The sequence below is a fragment of the Lissotriton helveticus genome, chromosome 12 (genome assembly GCF_964261635.1).
Source record: "Lissotriton helveticus chromosome 12, aLisHel1.1, whole genome shotgun sequence".
NCBI lineage: Eukaryota > Metazoa > Chordata > Amphibia > Caudata > Salamandridae > Lissotriton > Lissotriton helveticus.
The window spans coordinates 644,722,803-644,741,975 of NC_136073.1; the positions used below are offsets into that span (position 1 = coordinate 644,722,803).

Genomic DNA, 19,173 nt, shown 5'->3' on the forward strand with positions numbered 1-19,173 from the left:
AAACATGTTCACCAGGGTAAAGGGACTCATGGTCCTGGGGAACCTACAAGCTACTTTTACACCCCATTATCCTATATACAAGGCACCAGAGCTGTCCATATCTGCGCAATAAACAACAGAGGACTGCAGGTTCTGTAAGCTGAGGGAGCTTACCATTCAACAGCACTATCACTGTATGCTCAATAAAGAAGAGAGGGCTACAGGTGCTGCAAGCTAAGAGGTGAGGGTGCTTGTGGGGGGCTCTGTGTGTGTGGGGGGGGCTCTGTGTGTGTGTGGGGGGCTCTGTGTGTGTGGGGGGGCTCTGTGTGTGTGGGGGGCTTTGTGTGTGTGGGGGGCTCTGTGTGTGTGGGGGGCTCCGAGTGTGTGGGGGGCTCTGTGTGTGTGTGGCTCTGTGTGTGTGTGTGGGGCTCTGTGTGTGTGGGGCTCTGTGTGTGTGTGGGGCTCTGTGTGTGTGTGTGGGGCTCTGTGTGTGTGGGGCTCTGTGTGTGTGGCTCTGTGTGTGTGTCTGTGGCTCTGTGTGGGTGGCTCTGTATTTGTGTGTGGGTGGCTCTGTATGTGTGTGTGGCTCTGTGTGGGTGTAAATGCAATAGGTCATGCATTTGCGAGCGATTAAGCTATTGGCATTGTAAATGACAATGCCATTTATTTAACGATTAAGCTATTGGCAATGTAAATGACAATGCCATTTATTTATGATTTTAAAAAAAAAATGTCATGAGCAATACCAATAGCTCTGCCTTCAATAATGCTGAGACCATCGCATTGTAAATGCTTGTTTTGTTTTGTTGTTCTTTTCATATGCATGGGATTCGCGAGAGGGACAGATACCGATGATATAAAGTCCTGAGACGGCTGGGAAACACCTCAAAGGAGGAACAGCAATAAACAGCCCATGCATAGGTCTGATTAACCAGCCTTTTAAGGGAGGGCCCATTTTGACCGCTTTTGTTATCCTCTTCCCTCAGTAGCTACCGGTTACTGTTAATGAGAGGGAGGCACCCTTGCATTTACATTCATTTAGACTTTCTGTTCCTCCACTCCAGCCCTCACTCAGAGCACTGAAAGAACAAAAGAAGTCCTATGCACATTTCCCACCGGATGTGGTGATGGTTATTATAAACAGAAAAGAACGTAGGTCCACATAACTTACTTACTCTTTCTCTTTTTTGGGTATCCTGGGGAGCCATCCAGTGGTTGAAGAGTCTCCCGAGAAAAAAAAGCAGAGAAGGATCCATACCGACAACCCAGATGATTTCATGCATACTGCAACCTAACTTGTTCGGACTTACAAGCACCTAATAAAAAGCCCCAATTGAAAACTGCATACGGCCTCCTAGCTTCTGTTTCCTCCCGTCCCTCTGACAATCTCACACACTTAGCAACACATCTCTTACTCTCATTCTTTTAAGAGTTCCTGTAGAAAGCGGTTTCTACCAAGCTTCTCATGCAAACGCCTCTCTCTAGCTCTCATGCAGAGTGCTTTTCTTCCCAAGGCTCGCATGAGGCGAATTCTCAAGTTCTTCTGCAGACACATCTACCCTCATGGTCTCCTTCAGCTATCCCTTTATTCTGAGATCTCTGGCACAACTCCATTTCTCTTAAGCTAGCTCCTCCTGCACACAGCACTTTCTTCAGGCACAGATGTAGTGTGCACAGAAATAGACGTGGCATTCATAACCTGGAGAGCCATTCCCAACTGCGACAGCTAATCCCATTATGGCGAGCTATTTCCATTGTGTGCAGCTGTACCCATCTCGGAGCTATGTGTTCATCTCAGCAGATGCTTTTTACCTTGGAGAGCCACTCCCATCTTGGAGTGGTTCCTATCTTTGATAGTCATTTCCAGCATAAAGCACTGGTCCAATATTGGGAATCTTGTTAATATATTGAAGAGCGTAGTGAAAATATCTCTTGACCAGGTCCGTTTCTAAACTGTCTCAGGAAAACAGATTAGCTGCACAGGAAAATTACAATGGGACGTTGTGTCACTCATTTGGTTGTGAGTGGTGTAACTCCCTGTGCATCTTAGAACATAATCTTGCTCTTGACAGGTCTCAATAGACAATTTCACTTTCATATAATCTAGCAGTGGGACGTTTTGTATTAGGAGATCATGACTGTTATCATATTGTCTCAAAACATCAAGGACAGGAATAGGGAACTAAGCGTGGCTTTCTGCAGAGAGAGATTTACACAAACAAATGCATCTCTAGATCCTTCTAGTGTGTCTACCACATATCTATGGGGAAAGGGTTTCATAATACACTGTCAACAACTATGGGCCACTTAACTCTGGAATTTTTCTCAATACTCCAAAGTGGAACCAACAGACGTTTCTCAGCTGACTTTAGTGTTCTCGCAAGACAATATATCGAAGAGCATTGCTTCAAATACTGTGGCACTGTGCCAATTAGGGATGTGTGAGTTAGTAGAAGAGTTTTAAATTGGATTAGTGCAGCTACTAGTAGCCAATGCATTTCTTGCAAAAAGCAGAGATATGGGACTTCTTAGGCATATTAAGAAAACATAGTGATGCAGAATTCTGTAGTTCTTGCAATTGGTTTAGGTTCAAGTAAATAAAAGCGTTCTCCTGGTCCATTTTTGCTCCAATCAAAACCCCAGCTATATTCACCCTACTTCACTGAGAAAGTAAATGAGGGGATTGTTTTGAATCACGAAGTGATGATTGCAGGATTGGATAACCAGATTTACCTCGCCTTCTTCTATGGTTAGCCTTTTATCAAAGATAACTCCTCAGGTCTCAACTTTGTCTTTGACTTGAATTTCAATCCTATTAACTCAAAGAGAATGATGTCAAGAGCTCTTGTGGGCCAGCCAGAAGCGAGTTTAGGCTGCGTTCATGTATAACATGAGGGGGGGACAACCAGGAACTCAGCAGTGGCCCATATTGAGCAGAGATGCTCTTGGCGGAGACCTATTCTACCTGTCAAAAATTACTTTTTCGAACTCAATGAAGTCAACTAGTCTACTCAATAGCTTGGAGTACTCAAGAATGTGACTGTACTTTTAGAAGTGCTCCCTTTGACATGGTAGGAAGCCAGATCGTTCGCCTCTGAAGACGTAGTCTGACGCAATAAAAACTCGCAGCTGGATGTTAGCTTCTTTTCCCAAGACCTTCGGCAGCCAATAAATGGTATACATACATTGAAATGTAGTTTTTCTGGCTTCAGTACATCAACACTAGACTTTTGCATAAAAGGTGAAATCCGTGATTCAATCTTTGGTCAAAATCTCTTAAATCTCACTCCTTTGAAGACGTGTGCCGTGAGTTCTGTGTCTCCTTGTGTGGAGGAGAGGTTTGTTATCCATTATATTCGTTAACAAAAACGATTGCTCAACAAAACATCTTTCTAACCAAATGCCCTCTGGGCGAGGCCATTTTAAGCTTCTTCCCCTTCTGTCAGAGGTTAATCAAGTGCTTTACATGACAGATATTGTTGCTAGTTTTTAAGATTCATCACGGTCCTATGAAGAACTGTACAGATTTGGAAGGGAAACACACAACTTATTAAATAAGTTACAGAAACAGGAGTTGTAAAAGCACTGACTTTAGCAAATTTAAGACATGAGCAAAGGAAAGTGTAGCAGAACACTCCATCAGCACCTATACATGAGCACAATACTGTGGAACTTATGCCCTTCAGGCCTGTTGCTTTAGCCGGATGCATTACTTTTACAGTGATGTTAGTCCCTCGTGGCACCAGAGCCAATCTAGTAGACAGAGATCTGCCCTTTCCCCCATAAATGTAAATATTTCCTAAAAAGGCCTTGCAACACGGGCAGCACAAACAACATTATTGCATGTGGTTTTAAAGTCAAGGTTCTGCACAAATAGTTCCATATTTCAAATAAAACAATAATCTAATGCTAAAGACAGGCCATGTTCCTTACACCCTAAGATTGGTTTAAAACCATCATGTCAGTTTTAGTGATGAAACACACATAGAAATTCATTCTCTAACCTAGAACAGTGCTGAGGTAATTAAACTGTAGAATACAAGGTGGTTAAATTTACTGAACTGATGCTAGTTTTCTAGAAGGTGAAATTCGAACTTACAAACGGTGGGTTACTGAAATAAATATATGCCCGGCTCAGACGTACATAGCATGTGTTTCGCTGTGCTAACCAAACCCTTTAGGTGCTAACGGTTTTGCACTCATACCCTGTTTCCCTTGCAAAAGGCTTCACAACTGTTCTTATTCCGGGGCACTTCATCATTTTTAAACCTTTGGTTCCTACGTCTACATTCACCTTTTGGGACACCGTTTGTAGTCAGGCTGGCTCTACATAATCCCACATGAATTAAACAAAAGCTTGGTGAGCAGGAGCAGGCATGGTTAATGGGTGTTTGCAGTGCCTTAGTGTGTGCAGTCAGATTATTGTTGTTGAGGGGACATGCAACAAAACGTGGTCATATGACATGGCAGCAGTTAAACTGGCCCAGTGAGAGAAGGCTCTCTTTGGAGCTTGGCTTAATACGGAAGGCGAGAGCTTTCTCGCACAGAGGGAACTGCAGGATCCTGTCCTTCAGTTTGGAGCTCTTATTTTTGGCCGGATCCAGCTTAATGACAGGGTCTGCCGTGCTTTCAATCCCCAGAGTGGCATTGTCAAAGCTCTCAGAGATCTTGTCAGCTGAGTACTTGGGCTGGCTGTAACTCCCTCTCTCTGAAGCTCCCTTTGCCAACCTTGAGTTTTCCTCCAGCACTGATGGGACCCCAGTGGCATTGGGCTTAATGTTTTCTGCACCCTGACTGAGTGGGCAGTCATTGGTGTCAATAACAAGAGGATCAGTGCTGAGATGATGGAGCAGGTGCATGTTATTTGGATGCTGCCCAATAATGGCCCCTTCAAACTTGGTGGTATTGTTGTTGTTTTCTGCTTCTAAAATGTCCTTTTTGTCAACGTTGTTCCATGTCGGCTGATCATTCTCAGTCCGAGCACCGCAGTCTTTTTCCTTCATACAGCAAAATTCCTTTTGGCCAATGAGCTCCACATTCACCCCTATTGAAAGGTCATTTGATATGTGGGTGGCGACCATGCTCTTATTTGTAATGTTTTGTTTTTCCTCTTTGAAAGCATCAGAGTCATGCTCTTGACTAGCCAAGTCACCACTGTTCAAATTGATGCTCGTTTCCATAAGACGGTCAAGCAGTCCTTGCTCCTTTGTGGTGTGTGAAGACCTCTTCCACGCCTGACCTTGAGAGTCATGCTGGTGGAGGCTGGCCTCAAGCAGTAAAGATCTTTGACAGCTTAAATGTGGCTCCTTCTTGGCGAAAAGTCCCTTTTCGGCCAAGTCACTTGCACATTCGTCTTCTTCATCCTCCTCTTCTTCATATATCTGCTGTAATGCTGGGAGGCTTCTAGCAATGGGCGCATCCAACAGGGAGGGCTGTAGAAGCATCCTAACTGTTTGTTTACGGTCCATAATATAGGGCGAGACCTCCTCTTCCCCTACGAGGGGCAGTGATATGAACTTCCTTTTGCATGATGCATTCCCACAAGGATCCTCTGCGAACGTTTCAGATGAGCTGCGGTGGGTGGAAAATGCAGAAAATCCGTCCGTCATGTCTGCAAAAGCGGGGTGAATTTCACTGTTGCACACTGAGCCAACAGGTTGTGACAGTGGTCGTCTGAAAAACAGTGGAACAGAAAGTATTGGTTAGCATTCAAAGGAAATAGCTTTAATAGTTTAATTTATGATCTTCTTACACAATGTTTATTTGTGAACACAAATATGTTCTATTCCTTTCAATGGTTTTAAATAATGGGCACTATTTTAGTCCTAACTAATTTGGCATCTCTCTTTTTTGTCCCTTGGTGTGGTGTCACAACAAGCTTTGTGAAGATTCGTCAAATGGCACCCAAGTTATTAGCACAACAAAAATATCCATTTTCGATGATAAATAGATCCAACCTAGAACTGCACAATGGCGAAAGGCATTAAGTAACACACATACTGGGGCCTCTTAACTTTCATCAGTGTTTTCCAGACACAGGGCACTCTTGACGAATTACAGTGCAATCACAACTGCTGTGAGGATCTAGAGACTGCAATTCTTGAAATACGTGATTTATTTCATGTCATAGGGAAACTAGTTGAACAACGGGTGGCCGATGTGTTTTGGCACAACGCCTTCCACTGGACAAACACTGTGTACATGCATTTTCTAAAGACTTCTTTAGGCAGTGCTACCACAAAAACTGCTGAACAGAACTACACCAAATTTAGCAGAAAGCTAGATCTTGGTTCACAAATTGTGTTTTTGTGATTTAATATAAATCTGTTCAGTAGTGTTTAAAAAAACTAAGGTTTAAAATATTTGTATATCTGATGTTTGGGCCCGTGAGTCTAGCGAGATCGCCAATTTAAAAATAGAGCGTTCTGATTTGCTCAGGGAGCTTTGTTTACCCATGGGCCATCTCCCTCTAGTGGGAGTCAGATTCCAGCGGAGCAATAGCTCAGGTTGGCTGCCAGCAACATGAGAAAAATGTTGCCGGCAGCCATTACATGACTTAGGAGTTAGATCACTGTCTTGAAGTTTAAAAAGGGGCCACCCCTGGGGCCAAAATTAAAAAAGAACACTTAACTGGCAGATTTTGCTGCAATCCCATGGGATTGCAGCAATAAATACATTTATAAAAAATATATATAAATATTCCAAAAGAAACCATGAGCCAAAAGAGCAACACCATGAATCAAGCCCACCATCCGTTCCTAATTTTACCATGTGTTTATTCACAGCAAAGTTTCCCTCATTATGATGCATTTTGACCTCTGCAGGTCTTAATCATGTGCTAAATACCATGTAGCCAGTTACTCTGCTTTTAAGACGTAAATTACATCAACAGTAAAGAAAGACTTTGAATAAGATAACATTAGCTAATGTATTATTTACACTTTGTACAGCATGCCATAAGATGAATCAGTGAAGATGTAGTTCCTTTAGACTGTGTTCTACATATACCAGTAACGTATTTGTTCAAAATGTTAATAGTCACACAAAAACATGGGCCTTCACTACAAATCTTCGACATGTTGTTCAATCCTGGACTACAATGTCCACACTGCACTGCCAAAGTGTTATTTATCCTATTGTACTGTTCCAAAATCTTTACAGCCTTTCCAATTATCACAACGAAGAGGCCCACCAGGACAGTCTTTATTTCACAATGCATGAAAGCGGCTAGGGGTTGCAATGTGGTATTTCCCCCTGCACATACTGATTAGTAATTGTGGGAAATCATGGCGAACGTTTTCCCAGTAACACTATCAAATAAGGATTGACATGTAAATCGCCTGGAACATTACTTGCAAGATACTTAAATCCATTGCCCTTCATGAAATTGCCTTCTCTGAGGCAACCGTAGGAGTTTTTTAGTTGTGATAATTGGAAAGGATGTAAAGATTAAGGTGAACAGATGAAATCACTTTTGGAAGGAGTTTTGGGTTGGTTCTAAGGACAATCTGTGTAGTGGGAAGAAAGGTTCTTCCAAAGTTAATGCCTGGAGCTCAGTGACGCCTCCGTGAGGCAAAAAAGCAACCGTCCAAGATAAGAAATGAGGAGGACAGTTATGCAATGGTTCACATGTTGGACCCAAAAGGCTGGTAAGTACAATATGGAGATTCCACGAGGGTGTGCAGGTGGAACTCTAGGTGGAATTACTCTTTTAAGGTCTTCCATAAAGGTCTTAATAACTGGCACCCTGAACTGAGATAAGTCTTGCCTGTTTTGTATATGGGCCGCGATTACAGCTAAATGTAGACATATTGAAGTGTAAGTCAGGCAAGAGGTATCCAAATGAAGAAGGTAGCAAACAATTCTTTGCACAGTTGCATCAAATGGATTAATTTATTTACTTCGAAAGTAGAAGACAATTCTTTCCCACTTCGCTGCATAGCACGCTTTAGTTGTAGGCCTGTGAGCTTCTTTAAGAATGGCCATCCATTCAGGTGGGAGATTAAGGTAACCAAATTCTATTATCTCAGGAGCCACATCACAAGGTTGAGTTCCTTTGCAGTTGGGTGCATGATTTCTCAACTTTCTGAATGAGAAGGTCCGTATAGAGGGGAAGCTTCTCGTGTGGAACTACTGAGAGTTTGAGTAGTGTACTGAACCATGGCTGGTGAACCCAAGTAGGAGCTACTAGTTTCCAAACCACAAACGGAAGAAGAGGGAGAGGTGGAAAAGCGTAAGCAAATATACTTAACAAGTTCATCCACAGACCGTTGCCTTTGGATAGTGGGTGTGGGAACCTGCAGGCGAAGATTTGTCATTTTGAGTTGTCGGCAGTTCGAAAAGATATATTTGTGGAAACCACCACTTGTGAAAGTATGGGAGGAGGATTTGGGGGTGGAGTTCCCACATGTGGACTTGGTGCCACATCCTGCTGAGGAGGTCAGAAAAAGGGTTGTCCAGCTCTAGGGGGTGTTCAGCTAGCAGCTGGATGTTGTGACATATTGCCCAACGCCAAATCATATGAGATAGGCATGATAACTGTAGGGAGTGGCCACTTCACCTGTTTTTGTAAATAGTAAATGGATGTCATACTGTCCGTCCGGCCCAAGACAACCTTACCTGTTAGGTGAGTTAGAAATGCTTTCAATGCGAGGTGAACAGCTTGAAACACATGGAAGTTGATGTGGAGACCCTGGTGTTTGGTATCCCAGAGACACTGAACTGTGAGATCCTGAGGGTGAGCACCCCAACCTATAAGGGATGAACCCACTGTGAGTATGATCTGGGGTACAGGGTTGAGAAATGGCCATCTCTTTGATGGGTTTTGTGTGTTCCACCACTGCAGAGAGTGAGAAGTGCAGCTGCCTACCAACACTGGATCTTGTAGCTGACCCTGTGATTGAGACCATTGGAGCACCAGACATTCTTGCAGCGGGTGCGTATGTAGTTGAGCATGTGTTACTATTGCAATACAAGATGCCATCATGCCTAAGAGTTGCACAGCTGTCTTGACTGTTATGTGTTGATTAGGACGCCTTTCTTTTTCTGTGGCAGCTAGCGCGAGGACGGAGTGACTATTAGAGCCCATCTGCACCAGCCTACCTCTCGCGGTACCCGCTTCGCGGGTCCCGCTTCGCTTTGGGTGGATTCTGTGTCTTTGACGTGGGACCGGCGTTTGGAGAAGGAGACTGTCAGGCGGGGCTGCGAGTGAAGAGCAGGCGCAGGAGCGGGACTACAGCTCCCAGGAGCGCCTGCCTGCCCAAATTGTGACCACCTGGGCCGCTCTCCCTGTCTGCTCCTCCCCCTCCCTTGGATCTTAAAACTCCTGTGCCCTGGACTCGCATTGGGACGCCTTTCTTTTTCTGTGGCAGCTAGCGCGAGGACGGAGTGACTATTAGAGCCCATCTGCACCAGCCTACCTCTCGCGGTACCCGCTTCGCGGGTCCCGCTTCGCTTTGGGTGGATTCTGTGCCTTTGACGTGGGACCGGCGTTTGGAGAAGGAGACTGTCAGGCGGGGCTGCGAGTGAAGAGCAGGCGCAGGAGCGGGACTACAGCTCCCAGGAGCGCCTGCCTGCCCAAATTGTGACCACCTGGGCCGCTCTCCCTGTCTGCTCCTCCCCCTCCCTTGGATCTTAAAACTCCTGTGCCCTGGACTCGCATTGGGACGCCTTTCTTTTTCTGTGGCAGCTAGCGCGAGGACGGAGTGACTATTAGAGCCCATCTGCACCAGCCTACCTCTCGCGGTACCCGCTTCGCGGGTCCCGCTTCGCTTTGGGTGGATTCTGTGCCTTTGACGTGGGACCGGCGTTTGGAGAAGGAGACTGTCAGGCGGGGCTGCGAGTGAAGAGCAGGCGCAGGAGCGGGACTACAGCTCCCAGGAGCGCCTGCCTGCCCAAATTGTGACCACCTGGGCCGCTCTCCCTGTCTGCTCCTCCCCCTCCCTTGGATCTTAAAACTCCTGTGCCCTGGACTCGCATTGGGACGCCTTTCTTTTTCTGTGGCAGCTAGCGCGAGGACGGAGTGACTATTAGAGCCCATCTGCACCAGCCTACCTCTCGCGGTACCCGCTTCGCGGGTCCCGCTTCGCTTTGGGTGGATTCTGTGCCTTTGACGTGGGACCGGCGTTTGGAGAAGGAGACTGTCAGGCGGGGCTGCGAGTGAAGAGCAGGCGCAGGAGCGGGACTACAGCTCCCAGGAGCGCCTGCCTGCCCAAATTGTGACCACCTGGGCCGCTCTCCCTGTCTGCTCCTCCCCCTCCCATTACATTGTACATAAATTGACACTGCCATCACCGCTGCGCGGTAGCGCGCGGTAGCGCCGGGAGAAGCCCGGGACAAGGGCGGGACCGTCTGTGGCCGTCCGGGGCCGAAGGAGGCCGGGCTGGGCCCCCCTTTTTCCATTTTCAGGCTTGTGTTCTATTATTTTCATCATTACTATTCAGTTGATATTTGTCTTCCAGGTTTAGTTAGTTACTGGAGGTTATAAGGGTGTTAACAATTATGGCAAATACCCTAAATACCTCTACCTTACTGACTTCTGTGGGGGATGCTGAATCTGTGGTGATGGGGCCCCTAGATTCGTATTTTAAGCGTCTGCCCCAAGATATTGATAGGGAAATTGTCTTGGCGGAAAGACGCGCTGGTCGAAGGTTATCGATCGAACTGATGAAAAACCCCCTAGAAAAACACTTAGGACAAAGTTACCCTGCATTAGTCACCCCGTTATCATCTACAGTATTACCATCGACACAAGAAACACTGTACGATATATCTGTTTGTAATGAGCTGTTGGGTGCCTCTCCTATAGATACAGTGGTTACTGCCCCTTCTTCAGAGCATTTAAAGGGCCCTAACATTTCGTGTATGGGACACAATGTGACACCAAAAGCAATTGTTCAAGTACACGCTGTTAAGCCCAAAGCATGTACAAAGAGGAAGAGGGTTACTACTCTAAAAAAATCCATAGTCCCTAACCCAGTAAGGAAGGTTAGGAAACTGGCAATTAAAACTCCCTTAACCGATGTTCGAGCTGAACAACTGAGTGGGGTAATAAGTGGGGTAATAAGGGGGGAGGAATCGGCTATTGTAATAGATTTAGAAAATCCTAAGACTCCAGCATTAGCTACAATAGAAATAACCCCCCCTACTATAGCATCCCCAGGGCAAATGAGGAGTTATCCGGATCAGTTATTGGACCTGGAAAAACTTATACGTTCCCTCTTAAGTCCGCTTGAGACCAAACTGGAGAAGTTAGCAAAACAACTTGATCACCTGGAACAAACCAGTTTGGATAACTTTTTCTCAGTAAAATCTTTAATTAAGGCTCAGAATAAATCGGTTGAGAATGGGCACCATAATAATCCAGTTGAGCAAAGCTTGGGTGCCATAGTGGCCGAGTTGTCTTCCACTAAAGTAAGTGGGGTTTCTACCCAGCAGAAACAGGGTTTGAATAATAATAATAAAAAAAATCCCCCAGCACTCCGACCACTGGTTAAGAATAGTGGCCCTGAGTGTTCAAATACCAACTGTACTAGCACAATGGTAAATAGTATTAAGGATAGTACGATAAACTGTGCCCCTGTGGTTCAGAAAAAGAGCGCCCCTTTACCTCCTGCTATGGTTTGCGCCCAGGGGACATTGATAGATATAGATAAATACCCCGTTACAATTGCTGATGGTTTAAAAGGGCCGCCTGCCCCCCAAGTAGAAAATAAGGGTGGAAATGTAGGAAATGGTAATCAAAAAATCGGTGGAAATATCGCTAGTATGGCTATGGGAAATAGTGCTCCTGTGAGTGTTGTTGTGCCAGAGCACTGCCCACCAAAAACTTACGCTAATAGACTTCCAACCCGGACTCCCCCAGTTCAACTTACCCCCGATTCTTATCCATACGTGGCCATTCTTACCAATGTTCCTCCTCTACCAAATGGCCAAAGGGAGACCTACGATATGTTAAAAAATAAAGCCATGCACTGGCTGCGGGTAAATAGACCCCTGCCAGGAGACGTGGATGGATTGATCATTGGGGTTAGAAGGGTCAATTGGATTGGGAACACTTTTAAAAAGCAGGGGGGTGAGTGTATTATAATTAATTTTCAAGATCCAAGGGTAGTAGGGATAATTACAAAACCTGGATGGAATATTAGCTTCGGTGGGATTGGCGTGGTGGATCTGACCTTTTTTTACCCAAGAACTCAGTCATACCACCAAGGGGGGATTGAGCCACTGAGATCTACTTTGCCTCCACGGCTGGAGGTTAGCTCTTTCCCTGCTCCATTTTTGTGTCCACATGATGGTTATAATCAGGTTTATGATCCTAATGGTGGCGCAGGGTATTTGAGACGGGGATATCCACAAAATTTACCAACGCACTATAACTCAGGCCCTATTATGGATTTGGTTAACCGTTTTAATCCTTTATGTGATCTGAACACTAACGGTTGACTACCCATTCTCCCAACGGCACCTACAATAGTTACACCAGAGACGGCACCTACAATAGTTACACCAGAGACGGTAAACTCTTCATCATGTTCATTTATGACCTGGAACGTTGCAGGAATAAGAACTAAAAGGTCGGACCCTACCTGGATAAAATATATTTCAAAACACAAGGTGATAGGTCTGCAAGAAACATGGGACACTTCACCTTCTTTTTCTTTAGATGGTTTCCTAAGTTTCACAGCACCCGCTAGCAGTAGTAATGCGGGGAGAGCAAAAGGAGGGCTTATCACACTTTTTTCTCTAGATTTAGCAGGATCTTTTAATTTACTAAATTCAGGTTCCCCAAACATTTTAGCGATAGAATGGTTAGTCTCACCTAGTTGCATTATATTAGTAATTAATTTTTACAATGCCTGGGGTGGACTAAATGAATTGGAACATGTCCACTGCTTGGAGAACCTCGTAAATAAATACAGTCAAAATTCAAATACTCCATTCGAAATTTTCTTAATGGGCGATTTTAATAGCCACAAATGTGATTTGTTTTGTCACTCAATAGACGCAGATACCCCGGCTGGAGCCTGCATCCCCCACTTCGAACACACTAAAATGGGGGAGTCTCTTGATTTACTGTGTGCTAATTTTAATTTATATGAACCATACAAAACTGTTTCAAATGAGAAGGTCCCCACTTTTAAAGGAACAACTAAGGGGACGATCATTGATTACATATTTATGTCCATAGGCGTAATCTTTAAGACGAGTGAATATAAGGCTACTGTCTCACCCCATAGTGATCATAACCCTCTGTCAACTGTAGTTCACTGGAGTGACTTATGGCGCAGACAGGTGGATCAGCCCCGGGTCTGCGCCTTGGCGGTGCCCAGTGACCAGGGCAGACGGCTTAGATGGGGCAGGGCTATGGAGGAACGGTTTATGGAAACCCTACTCCCCAAAATTGAGCAGCCAATAGAAACTTGTCTTGATCAGACTGCCTCGAATCTTCAGGTTATTACAGCTTTTAACAGTATTTGTGCACAAACCGTCAAGGATCTTCTAAAACCTAAATCAAAGTACCCTACAATGCCCCACAAATGGTTTGATAATAAATGCTCAAGGTCATACAGAGAATTGAAATTGGCTCTTAAGGCTAAAGAAAGGGATAAAGAGCTAATCTCTCACCTGAGACGGGCTTATAAAGCCAACGTGAGGGCAAGGAAAGATGAGATTAAGAATAATGCTTGGAATGATTTACTCAATGTAGATGTTTTAAAAGATAGTAAACATTTCTGGGAAATTATTAATCACCCCTTTTTTATAGGGGAGAACAATCTGAACACAGACTGTGTAATTCCCGATGAGAGATGGGTACAGCATTTTAGTAATATTTATGGGGGTGAACCTCCAACTTGCCCAACTGCTACTGAAACTGCCTATGGTGCAATCATAGTGGCATTTACGGAAGAGCGTGTCCTAAAGGCCATTATGGACACTACAAAAAATAAGGCCCCTGGCCCTGACGGTGTCCCGGCAGACTTTTTTAAATTCTGCCCAGTAATCTGGAGTAAAGTTCTGTCCAGAGTGTTTAGAGCAGCAGCCGAAGGATTCCTACCACAAACATGGGCAACATCCATAATAGTTCCCATTTTTAAAAAGGGAAATCGGGAGGACCCTGGGTGTTATCGCCCAATTTCCCTTATTGACTCTACTTTTAAAATCTTAGGTAGAGTCCTATTGGTTCAACTAAGGGAAAATTTAGATTTGAATGGGGGACTCTCGAATATTCAATACGGCTTTCGTGAGAACAGAGGGACACTGGAAAAATGCTCCAATCTCCATCTTCTAGTCTCCAGGTATACGGTGGCCGGGGAGGGGTCAGTTTACTTGGCATTTATGGACCTTTCCTCGGCCTTCGACCTGGTGAATAGGAGTAAGCTATGGACTATTCTTTTGGAGCTAGGCATAGAGGAGTCCTTGGTGGCATTTATGGCAAGGTTACACCAAGATCTTGAGGCAAAAATAAGAGTCACCAGGGATGGAAGGTGCACGGAAAGTTTTAAATCTGAAAAAGGGGTGCGCCAAGGTTGTATCTTGGCCCCCCTTCTTTTTACTATTTATATAAATGGCCTGGGAAAACACTTAGAAACAGGATTGGCGGATGTTCCCCGTATAGGAGGAGTGCAGATCCCAGCCCTCCTATACGCGGACGATGCCGTCCTGATAGCCCGCACAGGGATTAGCTTACAGATCCTTCTGGACCGTTTTGGTTCTTTCATGGAAAATCTAGATTTGAAAATTAATGTCTCCAAGTCCCATACTATGATTATTGGTCGCAAAGTGAATATGTGCCAGAAAAAATCTTTTATTTGCAAAGGGGAGATTCTTTCTAGGGTTCCAGTCTTTCCTTATCTGGGAGTCCTTTTTGACCAAAGAGGGTCTTGGGCCCCCCAGATTAAAGCAAAAAGTCTTAGTCTAGCACGATCCTCATCAGCCGTGTTGGCTTTTGCAAAAAGATTGGGAGCCAAACCAATGGAGGCGCTTATCAAAATATATAATAGTAAGTGCGTCCCAATTGCTATGTATGGTTCCGCTATTTGGGGCTATGTAGAGACGGCAAAGTTACAGAGGATAGAAAATGGTTTCATTAGGAAAATTTTATTTGTCCCTGATTCCACACCCACTTTCTCTATTCATGAGGAATTAGGTTTACCATATATCGCTGACAAATTAAAATTAGCCCCCCTCCTTTTTTGGGCCAAAACATGGCTGAACCCCGAGCTAACGTTAAACCACGCCATCCTTAAGGACGTTATTGCAAGGGATAACGCCATGAGAATCCCCTGGCTAAAATATATTAAATCTACATTATTTATGCTGGGGAGGCCAGAACTTTTTAATGACCCAACTAGCATCAGGAGGGAGGATGTCAGATTGATTAAGCAGATGTTTCTGGAGAGGGCTTGTATGGATAGAGAAGAATTGGAATTGAGGAAACCTATGGTGAGGGCACATATTGCCCTAACAATTTCGCCCACCATGGAACCCTATTTAAAAATTGTGACTAATCCTCTCCATAGGCTTCTCTTGACTAAATTTAGGATGAACTTAATCCAGTACTCTCTAGGAAACTTTCCGGTTTGGTCAAAACCTGATGATGGCCCACCATGTGGATGTGACCAATTTTCAGTCCAAGATACCCTCCATTTTTTATTCTTCTGTGACTTTTATTGTAGTGAAAGGAAAAAATATCTGTTCCCTGTGTTGAAAGCGGCGGGCTTTTCTCAAGTTAGGCCAGCCTTAATTTTTCTCCAAATGCTAGCGGATACTTACACTATGTTTAGTGTTGCTAGTTTTTTAACTGCTGCATTTAGATCGAGGAAAAAAAGACTACCCCGGACAGACCTTTTTTAAACTTAAAATTGTTCTTAAAAGAAAAACTTTTAATATTTGTAAATATATTTGTATTTGGGAGTAATAACCTGAGGATATGTAATCACTATGCAGAAATCTGTTTTGTAATTAGATCGTGTAATGTTATAATAGAATATTGTATTTGTGTTTGTTTTATGTCTTTTATGATTTTAACAAAAATCGAATAAAGAGTATTTTGACTGACTGATTAGGTTAAAACTCTTGCAGCAGTTTTTGAATATTTTGAATCTTGGCAACATTTGCGTGTGCAAAACCCATCTGTGTGTTGAATATTGCCCCTAAATATGGTTGAATCGGTAAAGGCTGAAGGTGTGATTTCTGTATGTTAACAGTAAACCCCAGTTGATGGAGAAGACGGAGAGTAGTCTGAGTGTTTTGTTGACACATGAAAAGTGTACTAGCTTTGATGAGCTAGTCACCCAGATATGGGAAGACATGAATATTCTGTCTGCGCAGATGTGCTACAACCACTGCTAGGCATTTGGTGAATACACAAGGTACGGTAGTGACTTCGAATGGGAGTACTTTGAACGGGAATGCTTTTGAGCTATAACAAATATGAAGGCCTTTTTGATGAGCTGGATCTATTGGGATGTGGAGGTAGGCGTCCTCTACTTCTAGTGCTGACAAAATCACCTTTTTGGAGCAGTGGGGATGACATCTTAAAGAGTGACTATATGGAAGTGTTCTGATAGTATGTAATGATTTAACAGCCTGTGATCTAAACTGGGCTGTAGTGATCCATCTTTCTTGGGAATTAGAAAGTAAAGGGAGTGCACTTCTGAACCTTGGTGTTGATAAAGAACAGGCTCTAGGGCTCCTTTGAACAAGACAGCCTGCACCTCTTTTTTGAGCAGGTTTTGATGTTCTATGCAGAGGCTGTGTCTGCGAGGTGGAATGTTTGGAGGTGTGGCTATGAGCTCCAAACAATAACCATGTTGTATAATGTCCAACAACCACCGATCTGATGTTATGGTTTTCCTTGTGGGGAAGAAATGTTGAAGTCGGCCGCCAATAGGTGTTAAATGGTAGGGAGGAATGAGAAGCGAGTCACTGCTTTGATGTGGAGAGTGCAGAGAGTGTTGAGGCACCCCTACATTGACCCTTGGAATTGTTTCCTCTATATGTGCCTCTGTAGTACCTCCTTGAGTGGGATGTTTGTTGCTGCCTATACGAGGAGGTAGAGGATCAGGTGGTGTAGTTTTGTCGCCCAGTTTGTATGAGGGATGCCAAAAGGAGCCACGCAAAGCAGGGATTTGGAACGCCTCCATTGAATTAGCTACTTTGGTGTCTTTTTTCAATTTCTCCAATGCTTGGTCCACCTGGGGAACAAAGATATGCTCTTTATCAAATGGTACATATAATTGTGTTTGTTGCACCTTTAGCTTGAAGCCAGATATATGCATAGCCAAGCAGGTGTACGCAACATCACACTTGTATTGATGCCCCTGGCTGCTGTGTCCAATGAATCTAGGGCATATCTGATTGAAATGTTGGAAATTAATTTGCCATTATTTACAATATCATGTACCCCTTTTTAATACTACTCAGGGAGGTGTTGCAGGAGCTCCTCCGTCTCATCCCAAAGTGCCCTGTCGTATCAAGAGGAACAGGAGCTATAGACCTACCAGAGAGGTGACACCCAGTATAGCTGAATACTAACTGTGACCTTCAGTAGGGGGGAGTTATAGTGGGGAATGTTCATGAAAGAGATAAAACAGTACGCTGATGGTATGAATATTAATGGATGCAAAAATGTGAAAGCAATATGACACAGAATGAGAGAAATGTTATTCATGAAAATGAATGTATATACTGAAAAGGAAAAAAAGGCAGGTTAAAAAAAAATTGGATAGAAAAGGCCTCTTCCTCCACAGCAGAGGCCTCATGAAGCTCTCCCTGTTCCTGCTCTACATCTTGTTGTCCCAAGATGTCAGGTGTGTCTTTAATATCTCTGTGCTGCATCTCTCCGCGTTTGTTCCATTGGCAGCGCATTACCGGTCGAAGTCTGTGATATAAAGAGTAGGCTCGAACAGGCGAGTCACAAACCCGCGATAGGGGCACGTCGAATCGACAGGCAAAAGTGTTCTGGTTTTCAGTACACAATAATGGAAAATGTGACTGAAACCATACCGATGAGGGTCAGAATGAACAGAGAACCAAAGTGAGGCTGAGACTGTCTCGAATCAGAGCACTACACAACACATCTGGATCTGACGGCGAAAAGAAAACAATTAAACAATGGAGTTGATACCCATTTAAATGAAAGTCCTCACAAACTATATGAGTGAGTGGGCGCATGAGTGTTTGCAATGATGTGTGTATAGGTATGTAAGTGGATGTGTGGATGAGTGAATGGATATGTGAGTGGCTGTATGGGTGAGTGAGTGGTTGTGTGAGTGGCTGTATAAATAAAATTCCTAATACAGAATCTCAGTAGTACGTGGGAATGTTTTGCAACCGAAATGCGGTCGCAAAACATTTGCATTTTACCGCCTATTTTAATTAGGTGGTAACCCATGGGCAAATGGGAAGGGGTCCCAAAGGGTCCTCTTCCCCTTTGTGAATGTTTATAAAACAATTTTTAAGAACAGGCTGTGGTCCCACAGACCACTGCCTACTCTTAAAAAATGAAAAGAAAAACTTTAAAAAAGATTTTTTATAAGCATCCCGCTATAATTTTTAGGTAAATGGCCTGCATTTAAAAAATAGATTGCTTTATTTAAAAGTAATCACAGACACGGTCGTCTGCGGAAGCCCAGCAGGCCACCATCCCTGTGATTTCAGTGATTCTCAATCTGTTGCAATTTTTTCGACCCACTGGGAATCGCAAAATGTGTCAAAGACACATTTGTACATTAGTATTTGTGATTAACAAATAGCGAAAAATCGCTATTTGGTAATCGCAAATGATTACCTTCGAAAATGTGGACCTAAGTGTGCTCTTAGCCCATGAGAGCTTTAAAAGTGCTCCCACCGGCTAGGAGCAGACTTGTGTTCTGCTTCTCTGGACGCACTGATGCAGGCAGGGAAACACAACAACATATGGCTCCTGCGCGAAGGGAGCAGCTTGAAAAGCTACTGCCTCTGGCCTGGAGCACTGCCGGCTCCCTCATCTTACGGTGAGTTAGCTTGCCCTGCAGTGGCCCTAAGGCTCCACCGCGGCCCCAAACATTGTGCTTGGTGGGTGCCCCAGGTGGGCACCGGGCACTCGCCTATAAATAATCGAGGCCCTGGGGGATGGGGTACCAGGCCCAAAATAGGCTCAGGGAGGGGGGCGTGTGCCACCTCTCCCATTACTAATTACTCAGCCCTGGG

General features: G+C 44.3%; 1 protein-coding gene across 2 annotated transcripts in view; it reads right to left on the reverse strand.

Moving 5' to 3' along the window:
- Positions 1-395: 395 nt before the first annotated feature.
- Positions 396-19,173, reverse strand: part of LOC144798336 (serine/threonine-protein kinase MARK2-like) — a 282,100-nt gene continuing 263,322 nt past the window's right edge. For both annotated transcript variants that reach the window (XM_078669166.1, XM_078669167.1), the window contains exon 6: positions 396-5,652. In XM_078669166.1, the coding sequence (XP_078525292.1) occupies positions 4,434-5,652 (1,219 nt within the window). In that variant the 3' untranslated portion in view covers positions 396-4,433. The remainder of the gene's footprint in view (positions 5,653-19,173) is intronic.